This window comes from Triticum dicoccoides, chromosome 2A, assembly GCF_002162155.2.
Source record: "Triticum dicoccoides isolate Atlit2015 ecotype Zavitan chromosome 2A, WEW_v2.0, whole genome shotgun sequence".
Classification (NCBI taxonomy): Eukaryota; Viridiplantae; Streptophyta; class Magnoliopsida; order Poales; family Poaceae; genus Triticum; species Triticum dicoccoides.
Window position 1 is genome coordinate 563,822,545 of NC_041382.1, and position 14,738 is coordinate 563,837,282.

Sequence of the window (14,738 nt, forward strand, 5' to 3'; positions counted from 1 at the left end):
GAACTGTAGCAACGGTGCATGCTCAGGGAGAACACTTGTACCTTGAAATTTAGTGTGGGATCATCTTATAATGCTACCATTGTACTAAGCAAAATAAGATGCATAAAATATCATCACATGCAATAAAAAATATGTGACATGATATGGCTATCATAATCTTGTGCCTTTGATCTCCATCTCCAAAGCACCGTTATGATCTCCATCGTCACCGTCTTGACACCTGGATCTCCATCGTAGCGTCGTTGTCGTCTCGCCTACTATTGCCTCTATGACTATCGCTTCCTCTTAGTGATAAAGTAAAGCAATTACATGGTGATTGCATTTGATACAATAAAGCGACAACCATAAGGCTCCTGCCAGTTGCCGATAACTTTTACACAACATGATCATCTCATACAACAATTTATATCTCATCACGTCTTGAGCATATCACATCACAACATGCCCTGCAAAAACAAGTTAGAAATCCTCTACTTTGTTGTTGCAAGTTTTACCTAGCTGCTACGGGCTTCTAGCAAGAACTGTTCTTACCTACGCATCAAAACCACAATGATTTTTCGTCAAGTGTGTTGTTTTAACCTTGAACAAGGACCGGCCGTAGTCAAACTCGATTCAACTAAAGTTGAAGAAACAGACACCCGCCAGCCACCTGTGTGCAAAGCATGTCGGTAGAAGCAGTCTCATGAACGCGGTGATGTAATGTCGATCCGGGCCACTTCATCCAACAATACCGCCGAATCAAAGTAAGACATTGGTGGTAAGCAGTATGACTATTATCGCCCACAACTCTTTGTGTTCTACTCGTGCATATCATCTACGCATAGACCTGGCTCGGATGCCACTGTTGGGGAACGTAGCATGCAATTTCAAAAATTTCCTACGATCACGCAAGATCTATCTAGGAGATGCATAGCAACAAGACAGGGAGAGTGTGTGTACGTACCCTCGTATACCGAAAGCGGAAGCGTTAGGTTAACGCGGTTGATGTAGTCGAACGTCTTCATGATCAAACTGATCCAAGTACAGAACGTACGGCACCTCCATGTTTAGCACACATTCAGCTTGATGACGTCCCTCGAGCTCTTGATCCAGTAGAGGCTCGAGGGAGAGTTCCGACAGCACGATGGTGTGGTGGCGGTGATGTTGATGTGATCCGTGCAGGGCTTCGCCTAAGCACTACGACGCTATGACCGGAGGAGTAAACTGTGGAGGGGGGCACCGCACATGACTAAGAAACAACTGTTTTACCTTTGGGGTGCCCCCCTGCCCATGTATATAAATGAGGGGGAGGAGGAGGCCGGCCCAAGGGGGGGCGCCAAAGGGGGGAGTCCTACTTGGACTGGGAGTCCAAGTAGGATTCGCCCCCCCCCCCTTCCATCCAACGGAGAGGGGAAAAGGGAAAGGGGGGAAGGGGAGAAGGAAAGGGGGGCTGCGCCCCCACCCCTTGTCCAATTCGGTTTGGGCTTGGGGCGCCACCTCCTGTGGCAGCCTCCCTCTCTCCACTATGGCCCAATAGGCCCATTAACTTTCCCGGGGGGTTCCGGTAGCCTCCCAGTACTCCAAAAAATCCTCGAACCTTATCAGAACCATTCTGGTGTCTGTATATAACCTTCCAATATATCAATCGTTACCTCTCGACCATTTCGAGACTCCTCGTCATGTCTGTGATCTCATCCGGGACTCTGAACAAACTCCAGTCACCAAAACACATAACTCATAATACAAATCGTCATTGAACGTTAAGCGTGTGGACCCTATGGGTTCGAGAACTATGTAGACATGACCAAGACACATCTCCGGTTAATAACCAATAGCAGAACATGGATGCTCATATTGGCTCCTACATATTCTACGAAGATCTTTATCGATCAAATCGCATAACAACATACGTTATTCCGTTTGTCATTGGTATGTTACTTGCCCGAGATTCGATCATTCGTATCTTCATACCTAGTTCAATCTCGTTACCGGCAAGTCTCTTTACTCGTTCTGTAATGCATCATCCCGCAACTAACTCATTAGTCACATTGCTTGCAAGGCTTATAGTGATGTGCATTACCGAGAGGCCCCGGAGATACCTCTCCAATACACGGAGTGACAAATCCTAATCTTGATCTATGCCAACTCAACAAACGCCTTCAGAGACACCCATAGAGCATCTTTATGATCACCCAGTTACGTTGTGATGTTTGATAGCACACAAGGTGTTCCTCCGGTATTCGGGAGTTTCATAATCTCATAGTCAGAGGAATATGTATAAGTCATGAAGAAAGCAATAGCAATAAAACTAAACAATCATTATGCTAAGCTAACGGATGGGTCTTGTCCATCACATCATACTCTAATGATGTGATCCCGTTCATCAAATGACAACACATGTCCATGGTCAGGAAACTTAACCATCTTTAACTAACGAGCTAGTCAAGTAGAGGCATACAAGGGACACTTTGTTTGTCTATGTATTCACACATGTACTAAGTTTACGGTTAATACAATTCTAGCATGAATAATAAACATTTATCATGATATAAGGAAATATAAATAACAACTTTATTATTGCCTCTAGGGCATATTTCCTTCAAGTACTTGGCCCTGGTGGTTGTACCGGTCCTATTAACGCTCCAGCTACTAGTCAGGGGTGACTCCGTACTGTTTTGGAGTGGTAGTAGGACTGTGGAAGCCCGATAGTTCCCGGATGGTTTCAGCCGACCTGGTACTATTGGTGCAACCCCCGATTGTACCGCCTGGCACTCTGCTTCAAGGGAACCTGCAAAAGGTGATTGTACCAGTCCTTGGACCGGTTGTACCGCTCCCGTGTTATTCTACAACATAACGGGCAGATTCGTGGGTCCTATAAAAGGGGGTCTTCTTCCCCAATGGACCCCATCCTTAGAGCTCGTGTTCTTCCCCCATTGTTGACCTTCTTCGAGCTTACTATCTCTCAATCCCTCCAATGATTCTTGCTAGTTCTTGAGGGAAAAGAGAGAGGAGATCTAGATGTATGTTTCCACCAATCACTTTCTCCTCTACGTGAGGGGAACCCCTTGGATCTAGATCTTGGGGTTCTTTGTGTTCTCCTTCTTGTTCTTCCTATCATATCCCCCACAACTTTCGTTGCTTTTGTGGGATTTGAGAGTGAGGGACTTGGGCACTCCGTGTGCCCTTGCCATTGCATTAGCTGCATCGGTTTGAGTTCTCCATGGTGATACGTGGAAGTGAAAAGTTGAGAAGTTTATTACTCCTGGGTGCTTGGTATCCTAGAGCTTGTTCCTCTTGGGTGCTTGGGCGCCCTAGACGGTTTGTGGTGTCTCGGAGCTCAATCATTGTGATGTAAACATTCGGGCTTGCGTCAGGGTCTACAATTAGGTTGTGGAGAATGCCCTGAGCAATTTGTACAGGTTCCGGTGACCGCCCTCAAGGGTTGCCAAAGTGTATAGGTTCAGTCACCGGCCCCAAGGGTTGCCAAAGTGTATGGGTTTGGTGACCGTCCCCAAGGGTTGCCATTTTAAGGGTTCGATGATCTCCCTCAAGGGTCCCTTAGTGGAATCACGACATCTTGCATTGTGCAAGGGCGTGAGGAGATTACGGTGGCCCTAGTGGCATTTTGGGGAGCATTGTGCCCCCACACCGTTCCAAACGGAGATTAGATTCCGCAAGGGTGTGAACTTTGGGATACATCGTCGTGTCCGCGTGCCTCGGTTATCTCTTACCCGAGCCCTTTACTTATGCACTTTACTTTGTGATAGCTATAGTGTTTCATGTTATATATCTTGCTATCACCTAGTTGTTTATCTTTCTTAGCATAAGTTGTTGGTGCACATAGGTGAGCCTAGTTTTTTTAGGTTTTGTGCTTGATAAATTAAACACTAGTTTTATTTCGCATTTGTTCAAGCCTAAATCATAATTATTTTAAAGCGCCTATTCACCCCCCCCCCTCTAGGGGATATCCACGATCTTTCACATGGGAAGGGGCATTGGTAAAAGTGGGAGAGTGAAAGAGTCAGATCTTAGACCTAGCCACGCATCTTGGATGTGCAAGGTTACAGACCAGGCAAAAGGGCTAAGCTAATCGTTCATGGGTAAAGTAGCGCAACTCTGTAGAGTGAAATTAATTGTGGCTTGTCACTCCCTTATCTGGGAAAGATCCGTGAACGCGGTGGGAAAGAAGTCTATCGGAGATTCTAGCAACCCATGAAGTCTGATAACTAAATGTTTTAAGTAAAACTTGATGCTATAGATATATTTCCAAAATCATTGCTGAGCCTTTACCATCCCCCCTTCAGACTGTGAATGTTTGGAGGAGATGCCGAATGATCCAAATGTGGCTGGAGACTACTTCTATGAGGAGCCAGACCTTTCCAGAGGAGTCAAAGGAGTTGACTACGTCATCGACGGAGCCGACAACAGAGGAGAAGGGTGAGAACAACAACAGGAGGAGTAGTGTAGAATAGTAGTAGCAGCAGCCAGCTTTATCATGTGCGGCATGATCTAAACTTAATGAGTGATCGCATGATCAATAGTGGCACCCCGCATTTTGGAACCTGTAGTCTGAATCATTTCAATGTTTGGATCTTTGTTTGAATAAAGGTTGTCATATAATGATGGTTTGCACCCGCTATGTTTCTGTTGTTCACTTTAAGGGATTTAAGGTTCATGAGAATGTGTCTTATGGGTGTTATATCAACGATAGGCATATTACATAATGCAGCGGTATGCTGAGTCACCGCATTGTTCGTGGGATCCGATCGGCTACGTGGCAGATCGACGAGGACGGCTCCGAATGCGCTGCCCCAACTCTACTTTCGTTGCACGGAACTACACATCTAGTGGTACTGATCTCTATGATCCATCTTCCTTAGCATGTTCCTGGTTGATCTGCTCACAGGGAAATTTTTATGTTGCAGCCGATGCACCTATTGTAGGTCAACAAGTGGGCTGATAGAGTATATCTCCATTACCGGAGGAGCAAAGCCCAGTCTTGACTTACCGAACACCACATTACACGTTTCTAATATACCTAAAAGCTATCTTTATGACAACCGAGTTATAGAGTGATGTTTGGCAACCCAAATTAATCATCCGACACCCGAGTATATGGTATACGCATGGGCTAAGGACGCAAGTGAACGTTAACACTTTATACAAAAAATACCGACAACTTATTGATGACGTGATCTTGCGGTATTTCATAGGTTGGGCCTATGCAACACCATCATTACCCTAGCAATGTGTTATCATTATTGTTGGCATCCTTGTTACAATAACAATGCCCATGGTTAGGAAAACAGAACCATCAACAATACATGAGCTAGTCTAGAGGCCTGACCAAGGATGTTTACATTTCCACACATGCAAATAGGTTTTCCTTTGGATCTCACACTCAAGAACTATTTCAATTGTAGCACAGAAATATAAGCTTAATTATGAACATGAAAATAGAATAGTAACAACTTACTATTGTCTCTATGGCATATCTCTAACATCAAGCATTCAGCAAGCTATCAAATGCTCCACAAGGTCCTTGTCAAGCAATGACCAAACACATTTTGCCATATTGCACTCAATTAGCGCATCTCGCCAATTACCTTTTGCTCTATTACAAATAGGGCAAATGTTTGTATCCGACATATTTCCGTGAGACCAAACGCCTCCACTCGGAATAGAATGTCAAACAAGTCTCCAAGGAAAGTTTTTTTTTCTTCCGTGCGACATTGATTTTCACAAGACTCGCCATTCCTTGTGGGTGGCACTAGTGTCAGATTGTGTAGTTCTATCTTCTACCAATCTTCTCTTCTGCTCTTTGTATCAACTAGTAACTAGTATACAACCACACTAAAACACACCACTCTGCTCGTAGTGCCAAGCCCATTAACCGAATTTCGCATGCTCAAAGGAATATTGTGAACAACATGCTCAAAGGAATAACATTTTTCAAATACATGATTAACATTGTTTTAGGCATATGTTTTGATGTCTATTTTTCATACAATTTGTACATTTTTCGTATAAATAAGAAATATTTTTCTTATACACGCATAACATTTTTAAGTACATGATTGGCATTCTTTCAAACATATGTTTCGATGGCAACATTTTTTTTCATACACATTGTACATTTTTCTTATACACCACAAACATTTTTATATACACATTGAATATTATTCAAATACATTATTAATTTTTTTAAAAATTGATCTCTAATTTTTTTTCATACACCATGTATATTTTTTTGCATACATCAGAAACAGTTTTTATACATGTTTAACATTTTTTATATATGTTCTGATGTCTAGTTTTTTTTTCATACATGTTGCACATTTTTGGTATAAATTAGAAACATTTTTCTATACACGCTTAACATTTTTCAAGTGCAAGATAAACATTTATTTAAATTTCAACATATAATGATTTTTATATAATTTATATATATATATATATATATATATATGTTCAGAATATTTATAAATATAAAGGAAAGCAAATAACGAAAAAAATGAAGGAAAACGAGCACATAAGGTGTGTGGACCTCCAGCACGCTGGGCCGGCCGATTTGCTTCAGGCGAGACCTTGTTCGATCTTGCTATAAGCTACACATAGTCACGCCCGATCAGATCGGGGGTGCTGATGTTTTTAGAAAGTGCTGAAAACACGTGTGTATCAACAAAGTATTCTATGAGTACACTAAAAATGTACATTGTGTACTGAAAAAGGTTGAAAAAAACGATGAAAACCAACAAAGAAATGAAGAAAACCAATAAAAACCAAAAAAGAAACAAAAAAAGAATGGAAACAGTGAAAACCGAGAAAGAAACAAAAAAACAATGCCAAAAAGGAAATTAAAGCATAAAAAATGAAAAGCCCCGGTAAAACCAACAAAGTAACAAAGGAGCCGAATAAATCATAGAAAAAAAAAAGAAAAATCTTTGTGAAAACCAAGAAAGAAACAAAGAAAATCATAGAAGAAAAAAGGAAGAAAAGAAAACAAAAAGGGAAAGGAAAACCAAAGAAAACTGTGAGAACCATAGAAAATAGAAGAAAACCAATGCAAAACACTGGAAAACAATGAAAACCGAAGAAAATTGAAGAAATCCGAAAGAAAAACCCAAAGAAAACCATTACAAAAGAATAAAAAAAAGTGATAACCATGTTACAGTACCAATCCGGACAAGTACAGTAGCGAGAGGAGAAATGCTTCAGCCGAGGGGAGCGTACATCTCGCGGTAAGCGAGATATAACTCCCGTGGATCTGATCATCTGATCCTCTTTGAAGAGCTCTTGCCAGCCCAGCAAGCTAAAAATTGGCCTAATTTGTAAAATCTCCTTAAAATGGAATCGGAGGCCCATGACACTCCCAGAAGGGAAAATGAGAAAATGTCACTTCCTTTATTTCATGCCCATGAAAACCCAAAGCCCATTTTCTTTTTGTAGCTAACGTATTAAAGTCCACCGGCTCACACTCTCGAAGGTGCTCATAGGGGGAGGGTGTGCGTGTGTGCGTTTATAGGGTTGCGTGTATGCACGTATGTATGAGCGCTTCGTCTGTACTATGTAAAAAAACCCGTATTAAAGTCCAAATTCGGATACTTTTGATTTGCTGCTAATTATTCCGTACTTCAAAATTTCAACCAAATTTAGCTTCAGTCTATCGGTATTTACTGATGCCAAAATTGTGATGAGGATATGGTTCCTTTGCTCCTTGGTTGCACATAGTAGAAAATAAATGGAATTGCAGTGTTCCATCTAAAAGGAAACTTCCTGCAGGCCATCTAGCCACCTTATTTTAGCAACACCAAAATCTGGCTTTAATTTCTCATGTGCTTATTGTGGCTAGGACTTAGGACATTCTGGTCAGCAGTCTCAAGTGGCCGGTAAGAGTCAATCCCACTTCACATGAAACCCCTACCTACAACAAGGCAGTACAAGCACCATTGCCATGCGATCCCAGACCCCCAACGCAATCCCAACGCTCCGACTCACACAAAACTCCCCATCCCCACGCGGCTCTTCACGCATACTGTCTAGTGTCTAGCAACGTTCAACTTCACGGAGACCACGTCCGGAAGCACGCCATTGCCATGCATCCCCGTTCCTCAGACGCTATAAATCCACACCTCTACCGTGGCCAATCACTCGATCAGATTCTTCACAGGCAGACTTGCAGAGAGCAATACGATGGCAGCAATGGCGGCTTCGGCTACTGCATTCTGCGTCGCGCTGCTGCTGGTTTCCCTCCAGGGCGCCCACCCGGCGCCTGAACCACAGACCACGGGCCCGTCGTCGTCCAGCTGCACCACCGAGCTCCTACGCCTCCTCCCCTGCCTCTCCTTCCTCGACGGCGGCGCCGCCGCGCCGCCCGACACCTGCTGCGCCAACCTGGGGAGCATGTTGCACGACGAGCCGCTGTGCCTCTGCCAGGCGCTCAGCCAGTCCGGCTCCGGCAGGTCCCCTGTCGCCGTCAACATGTCCCGCGCCGTGCTGCTGCCTTCCCTCTGCCGGCTCGATCTCCCCGCCGCCGCCGGCGCCTGCCAAGGTATAACTTAGAGCTGGAATTCTCCATTCGATCTCTTTGTGCAAAATGGTTTTCTTCAGCCAGGGACTCGCTACATACTGAAATGTCTCTTTGAATCAATAACTGTCTTGAAGGGCTCCTTCCAGCGGGACAAGAACCGTCACCGCCGGTGAGCGTGCCAAGCACGAGTGTGAACTCCACTGCTCCATCGATGCCGACGCCGATGACACCGATGCCACCACTGACTACAGCCGCACCGAGGACGACCAGCCAGAATCCGGGATACAGCAGCGGGTCCAAGCTCATAGCTGATGCCATTTCTGCCGCACTTGGTTTCATGGCGCTGGCGACAGTTCTAGCGTTCTGAAATGATCATCTAGACTTTCTGCAAATTAGAGTTTTCCTAGAGAATTTAGTTATTGCCTGATGTTTTTCTTAGCGCCTGTAACAGCAAGAGGATTTAGTTGTTGAAGGAGTGATTTGTTCATCCGGATGTTCTCCTGAATAAATAATTTTCACTTCAATTCTTTTTCGATGTCTTCTCCGTTCCATTTGTGCACTGGGTTCTCGTTTCAGCCAAGCACTATCTTGATAAATAATCCAGGGCTTGTTTCAAAAAAATATATCTAGGGAGTAATTGTAGAGTACCGCAATGTGCAAAATTCTTTCAAATTTATAAGTCAGTTAGAACATAATCCATATGATAGGGAACAAAAGCTACAGGAAAACAGCGCAATATAACAGCTAATCTTTTTTCTCTTCTAAGCACAAGAGGTAGGCAACAATACCAAGAACTGGGATAAACCTTGCTACATTCACAAACGCTGTAGCTTCTGGTTTCACGTTCTGAAGATTGTCTCCAATCAGCCATGGCTGGAACATCGAGTATAGAAATATGTCCCACAGAAATGCATAAGCAAATCGCTCGGTCAAGAAATAATCCTGCGCATATTGCCACCGGTCCAAGACGCCTCCAAAATCAGCATCTGCACGGCCAAAGAAAGCCCAAGCAACGGATAGAATGCAGACCAGGCCACCAGTTATGCCTACACCTGATGCACCTCTCACTATGACTGAACTCAGTTTTGTTGTCTGCGGTGGAGGCTGGTTCTTGTCGACCTCGTTGAGCCGGATTGCCATGTAAGGAATCAAGAAAGCTACAAACAAAAATAGGTATAAGATAACCTGAACTGTTCAGCTGGTTCATTTTGGGTCAAGGAGATCATACTATTTGTAAGGAACATCTGACAGCCCCACAAGATGTCGAGCGATCCCTTGTACCGGTCCCTCCTAGCATCCGTGAAGAGGAGCGGCGCAAATAGCAGCGTCCAGGCAATTACAAAATTGAACAATCCTTCGTCCACCTAAGCAACCACGGAGCAATTAACACAGACACACTGTACCCATAACCATAGGCCACCACAACGATGGTAATGTCACGAGAAAATATGTGTTAGTTTCTTACTGGGTGCATCACAGGGGATTCGAGCAGGTGCACTCCAGCTACACTGCCAAGCAAACTCACCAAGAATCATGGCCGTAATGATGTGACTTTTAAATTGATGTACTCCTGAAAATTCTAGAATTTGGGCGTACCGGAGTTGATCAAGGGCAGGATGAAGAAGAAGTTGAGCGACAGGCCGACGAGGTCAGTGATCGTGGCTTGCGAGATAGCCCACAACGGGTCACCCTGCAACACGATGCTAATTAATCGATGATTGGTGCACTTCCTTTTCATCTTTTGAATGGAATGATTGGTAACCACAGAGCACTGACGATAACATTTTGGGTCAAGGAGCATCAGAGCTAGCGGCATGCAAAGGAAGGAAACATTTGTGTTTTCCGTACGGACCGGAGCGTACGGGAGGAGGAAGAGCCAGAGTATGTAGGCGGCCTCGGCGCCCCATAGCGCCGCCTGAAGCAGCACGCGCGTGCCCTCCCCATCACTCGAAGATGCCTCGCCTCCGGCGCCGCCGCGCTTGGCCGCGCACGGCGGTGGTGCCCGGGCCCCTGCTCGCCGCAGCGAGGGGGCGATGCACGGGGGCGACGAGCAGGGCGAGACCATCGGCCGCGCCGCCACGCGATAGGGGAGAGCACGAGGGGCGAGGAGCGTCGCGCGGTAGGAGGAGACGGCACTGCAGAGGAGTGGAGAGAGAGGTGGCGCCGCCATGGCCGCGGGCCGGTCGGCGCAGTGCGGGATCGGGCGCGGCGGGGATAAGCGCTTTTGGAGGGGCGCGTCGCGGTGGCGCACGATTGTCTGAGTTCGTGTATACGTGGCCATTCTGGGCACGCCACACTTCAACAGCATTATACAAAATTCGATTGGTCATAGTATGATTTTGTAGATGATTTGAGGGAAAAGACATTTATGGTTGCAATAACCTCAACAGTCAATTTCCGCACGAGTCGAAACAAATGTTCTGCGATTGCGCTTGTTCTCTTTTTTCTTCTTCGAAAAAACCTCTGAGATCTATTGGCAACACCAGCAGTATAAACAATCCCAACAAAGAAGAAAATTACAATGAAGTTCAAAAGGGTTCAACTGCCACTATCTTCCAGAACTTGCCGGTGGCGCGCCACTGCTCTACTGCCGCTACTCCACTGCTTGTTCTCGATCTGGATACATAAAGGAGGTGTTTGGATTAGAAAGTGGTAATGTAAATAATAAGGAAATTAGATCACGCTGGTAACGGAAACATATTGGAAAAATCTCTGTTCTGTTTGGTTGATGCCTATAAAGAAATCAAAATTGCGGTGTCTGCTTCGAGGTCATCGTGACTAGTGGCTGCAATGGAAGAAGAGCATACAAGGGACGGGTGAGGGAGTCCTGGACTAAGGGGTCCTCGGGCGTCCGGCCTGTTGGACATGGGCCGGACTGATGGGCTACGAAGATACAAGACCGAAGACTCTCACCCGTATCCGGATGGGACTCTCCTTGGCGTGGATGGCAAGCTTGGCGTTAAGATATGAAGATTTCTTTCTCCGTAACCGACTTTGTATAACCCAAGTCCCCTCCGGTGTCTATATAAACCGGAGGGCTTAGTCCGTAGAGACAATCATAATCAAATAGGCTAGACTTCTAGGGTTTTAGCCATTACGATCTCGTGGTAGATCAACTCTTGTAACCCCCATACCCATCAATATTAATCTAGCAGGACGTAGGGTTTTACCTCCATCGAGAGGGTCCGGACCTGGTTAAACATTGTGTTCCCTGTCTCATGTTACCATCAACCTCAGACGCACAGTTCGGGACCCCCTACCCGAGATCCGCCGGTTTTGACACCGACATTGGTGCTTTCATTGAGAGTTTCGTTGTGCCGTTGTCAGGAGGTTCGATGGCCCCGTCAATCGTCTACAACAATGTTGTCACCTTCCTCCCGAACAGATCTTCGTATTCGGCGGCTTCGCACTGCGGGCCAACTCGTGTGGCCATCTACAGCAGATCGATAGCTACGCCCCTGGCTGCCAGGTCAGATTTGGAAGCTTGAACTACGTCGCGGATATCCGCGGAGACTTGATCTTCGACGGATTCGAGACCACGGCAGCCGCTCCCTGTCGCAACGATAAACATGACTTAAATCTGTCATCGAACCATGCCCAGGGGATAGCGCCTGTAACTGCTCTGGCCCTAGATCCGGAGTAGATTGCGCCATCCAAGGATGGGAGGCTCAACCCCGCCACGGAAACCGCAGACTCAGCGGCGTTAGAGCCGCACACCGACCCAATCTCGAGTGGCATCCGTGTCACCGGAACCTCGGACCCATTTCCGGCTACAAGTTCCGAACCATGTGCGTCCGCGCACGATGAGCTTGATCAGGCATCGATCGTCGAATTCAGCTCTGCGGACATCTTTCAGCACTCGCCTTTAGGCGACGTGCTAAACTCATTAAAAACACTCTCCTTAGCGGGGGACTCTCACCCGAATTATATCCAGTTTGAGATGGAGGCTGACGACGGAGAATTTCGCTTCCCACCGCCACCCACTTAATAGCCACTATCGAAGACTTAACCGACATGCTCGATTATGGCTCCAAAGACATCGACGGTATGGACGACGATGCTGGAGAGGAGCAGGTCGAAAACCCACCGTTTACCGGACGATGGACGTCCACCTCCTCATACGATGTATACATGGTACATGCACCAAAAGAGAATAGTGGCGATGACAAGGAAGATCCAATTGAGGATAAACCTCCTGAGATACAACCAAAACACCGTCGTCAGCGGCGCCGATCTAAATCACGCCGCAGCAAAGATAGCAACACCGGCACCGGAGAAGATAACACTCCAGACGGTGCCAAAGACAATGAAGACCTCGTTGAGGCAACTTCCGAACAAGATGAACGGAAAGATGGCGAGTCAGCCTGATGAACAGGCCGCGCACGAAGACTCGGAGGACAGCAATTATCCTTCACTCTCCGAGGATGAGGTGAGCCTCGGCAACGAGGATTTTATCGTGCCTGAGGAACCTCTCGAGCAGGAGCACTTCAAACGCCGGCTAATAGCCACTGCAAGGAGCCTGGAAAAGAAGCAGCAACAGCTTCAAGCTGATCAAGATCTTCTCAATGATAGATGGACTAACGTCCTGGAAGCCGAGGAGTACGGCCTCAAGCGACCACTCAAAAGTTACCCGAAGCGCAAATTACTACCTCAATTCGATGACGAGGCGTTGGAGCCCATGCCATCAGCGCACAATGTCGCTGACCGACCACCACGTGGTCAGGACAAAGCGGCAACCCAAGCCGAACACCAGCCCGTACCACGTCGCCGTAAAGGCAGAGACAAAACTGCTCAGGGATACACATATGATCTCCGGCAGGGCCTGAAAAATAAAGCAGGTCCGGCCAGATCGATCTATGGATCACGAGGACGTGCCCCGACGCGCGACAACGGCTATTGAGCCGAACATGGAAAGCACAGTTACGTCCGAGCTGAAAATTGCATACGGACTCCATCCGAAATATGTCACGACCTGGCCCGATATAGAGGCGCCGTACACCCCCTCTGCTTCACTGATGAAGTAATGGAACATGAATTCCCAAAAGGGTTCAAACCCGTGAATATTGAATCATATGATGGAACCACAGATCCTGCAGTATGGATTGAAGACTTTATCCTCCATATTCACATGGCGCGCGGCAATGATCTTCATGCCATCAAATACCTCCCCTTAAAACTCAAGGGGCCAGCCCAACACTGGCTGAACAGCCTGCCTGAAAACTCCATTGGTAGCTAGGAGGACTTGGAAGAAGCCTTCCTTGACAACTTCCAAGGAACATATGTTTGACCTTCGGATGCCGACGACTTAAGTCACATAATCCAACAGCCTGAAGAGTCAGCCAGGAAATTCTGGACTAGATTCTTAACCAAAAAGAAGCAGATCGTCGACTGTCCGGATGCCGAAGCCCTAGCGGCATTTAAACATAGCATCCGGGACGAATGGCTCACCCGACACCTCGGCCAGGAAAAGCCGAAGTCCATGGCATTCCTCACAGCACTCATGACCCGCTTTTGCGCGGGCGAAGATAGCCGGCTAGCCCGTAGCAATAACAACACAAGCGAACCTGGCACTTCGGAAGCCAGAAATAGCAACGGTAAGCAATGGTGATCAAACCGATGACATGGCTGTCAATTACATTGGAGGTTGTCTTCGGATCTCCCGACAACTTCCGAAGCGAGGAGTTAATCTTCGATATCGTCCCCTTCCGCAGCGGCTATCACGCACTGCTCGGACGAACTGCGTTTGCCCGATTCAATGCGGTGCCGCACTACGCTTATCTCAAGCTCAAGATGCCCGGACCACGCGGTGTCATAACAGTCAATGGAAACACGGAGCGCTCCATCCGTACCGAGGAGTACACCGTTGCCCTGGCAGCAGAGGTACAGAGCGGCCTCCATAAGCAGAACCTTAATTCGGCGGCCATACTCCCGAACACTGTCAAACGAGTCCGGACTACTCTGCACCAGAACAACCCAGCTCGTCAAGAGCTTAACTAGCAATTAGGCCTCCGTCCCAGACCCCACCAAGTGGCGACATTCGTGACGGGCGTACATAATCATGCACTCAAAAAATTTCATGGGCATAGACGGAGGCATAACCAGATTGTGATTCATAATACGACTTGACCTCCCCTGGACACACATACTTTCACTCTTTCTTTTTTTTTCTTTTCTCTTTTTCCTTTTCAGGTTTCTCTTCCGCATGCCCCTCTCGATGGCCTCCTAATCG

General features: G+C 46.6%; 2 protein-coding genes across 2 annotated transcripts in view; one reads left to right on the forward strand and one right to left on the reverse strand.

Moving 5' to 3' along the window:
- Nucleotides 1-9,007, forward strand: part of LOC119357955 (non-specific lipid-transfer protein-like protein At2g13820) — a 52,591-nt gene extending 43,584 nt beyond the window's left edge. The window contains exons 2-3 of the mRNA XM_037624706.1: nt 8,139-8,530; nt 8,644-9,007. Coding sequence (XP_037480603.1) covers nt 8,139-8,530; nt 8,644-8,876 — 625 coding nt within the window. The 3' untranslated portion in view covers nt 8,877-9,007. The remainder of the gene's footprint in view (nt 1-8,138; nt 8,531-8,643) is intronic.
- Nucleotides 9,008-9,151: 144 nt separating this feature from the next.
- Nucleotides 9,152-10,790, reverse strand: LOC119355394. The gene is made up of 5 exons (XM_037622196.1): nt 10,362-10,790; nt 10,106-10,199; nt 9,975-10,012; nt 9,738-9,873; nt 9,152-9,666 (listed from the first exon to the last, which is right to left on the reverse strand). Exons 1-5 carry the CDS (start codon nt 10,788-10,790, stop codon nt 9,254-9,256), a joined length of 1,110 nt encoding a protein of 369 aa, XP_037478093.1. The 3' UTR covers nt 9,152-9,253.
- Between the last annotated feature and the right edge of the window lie 3,948 nt (nt 10,791-14,738).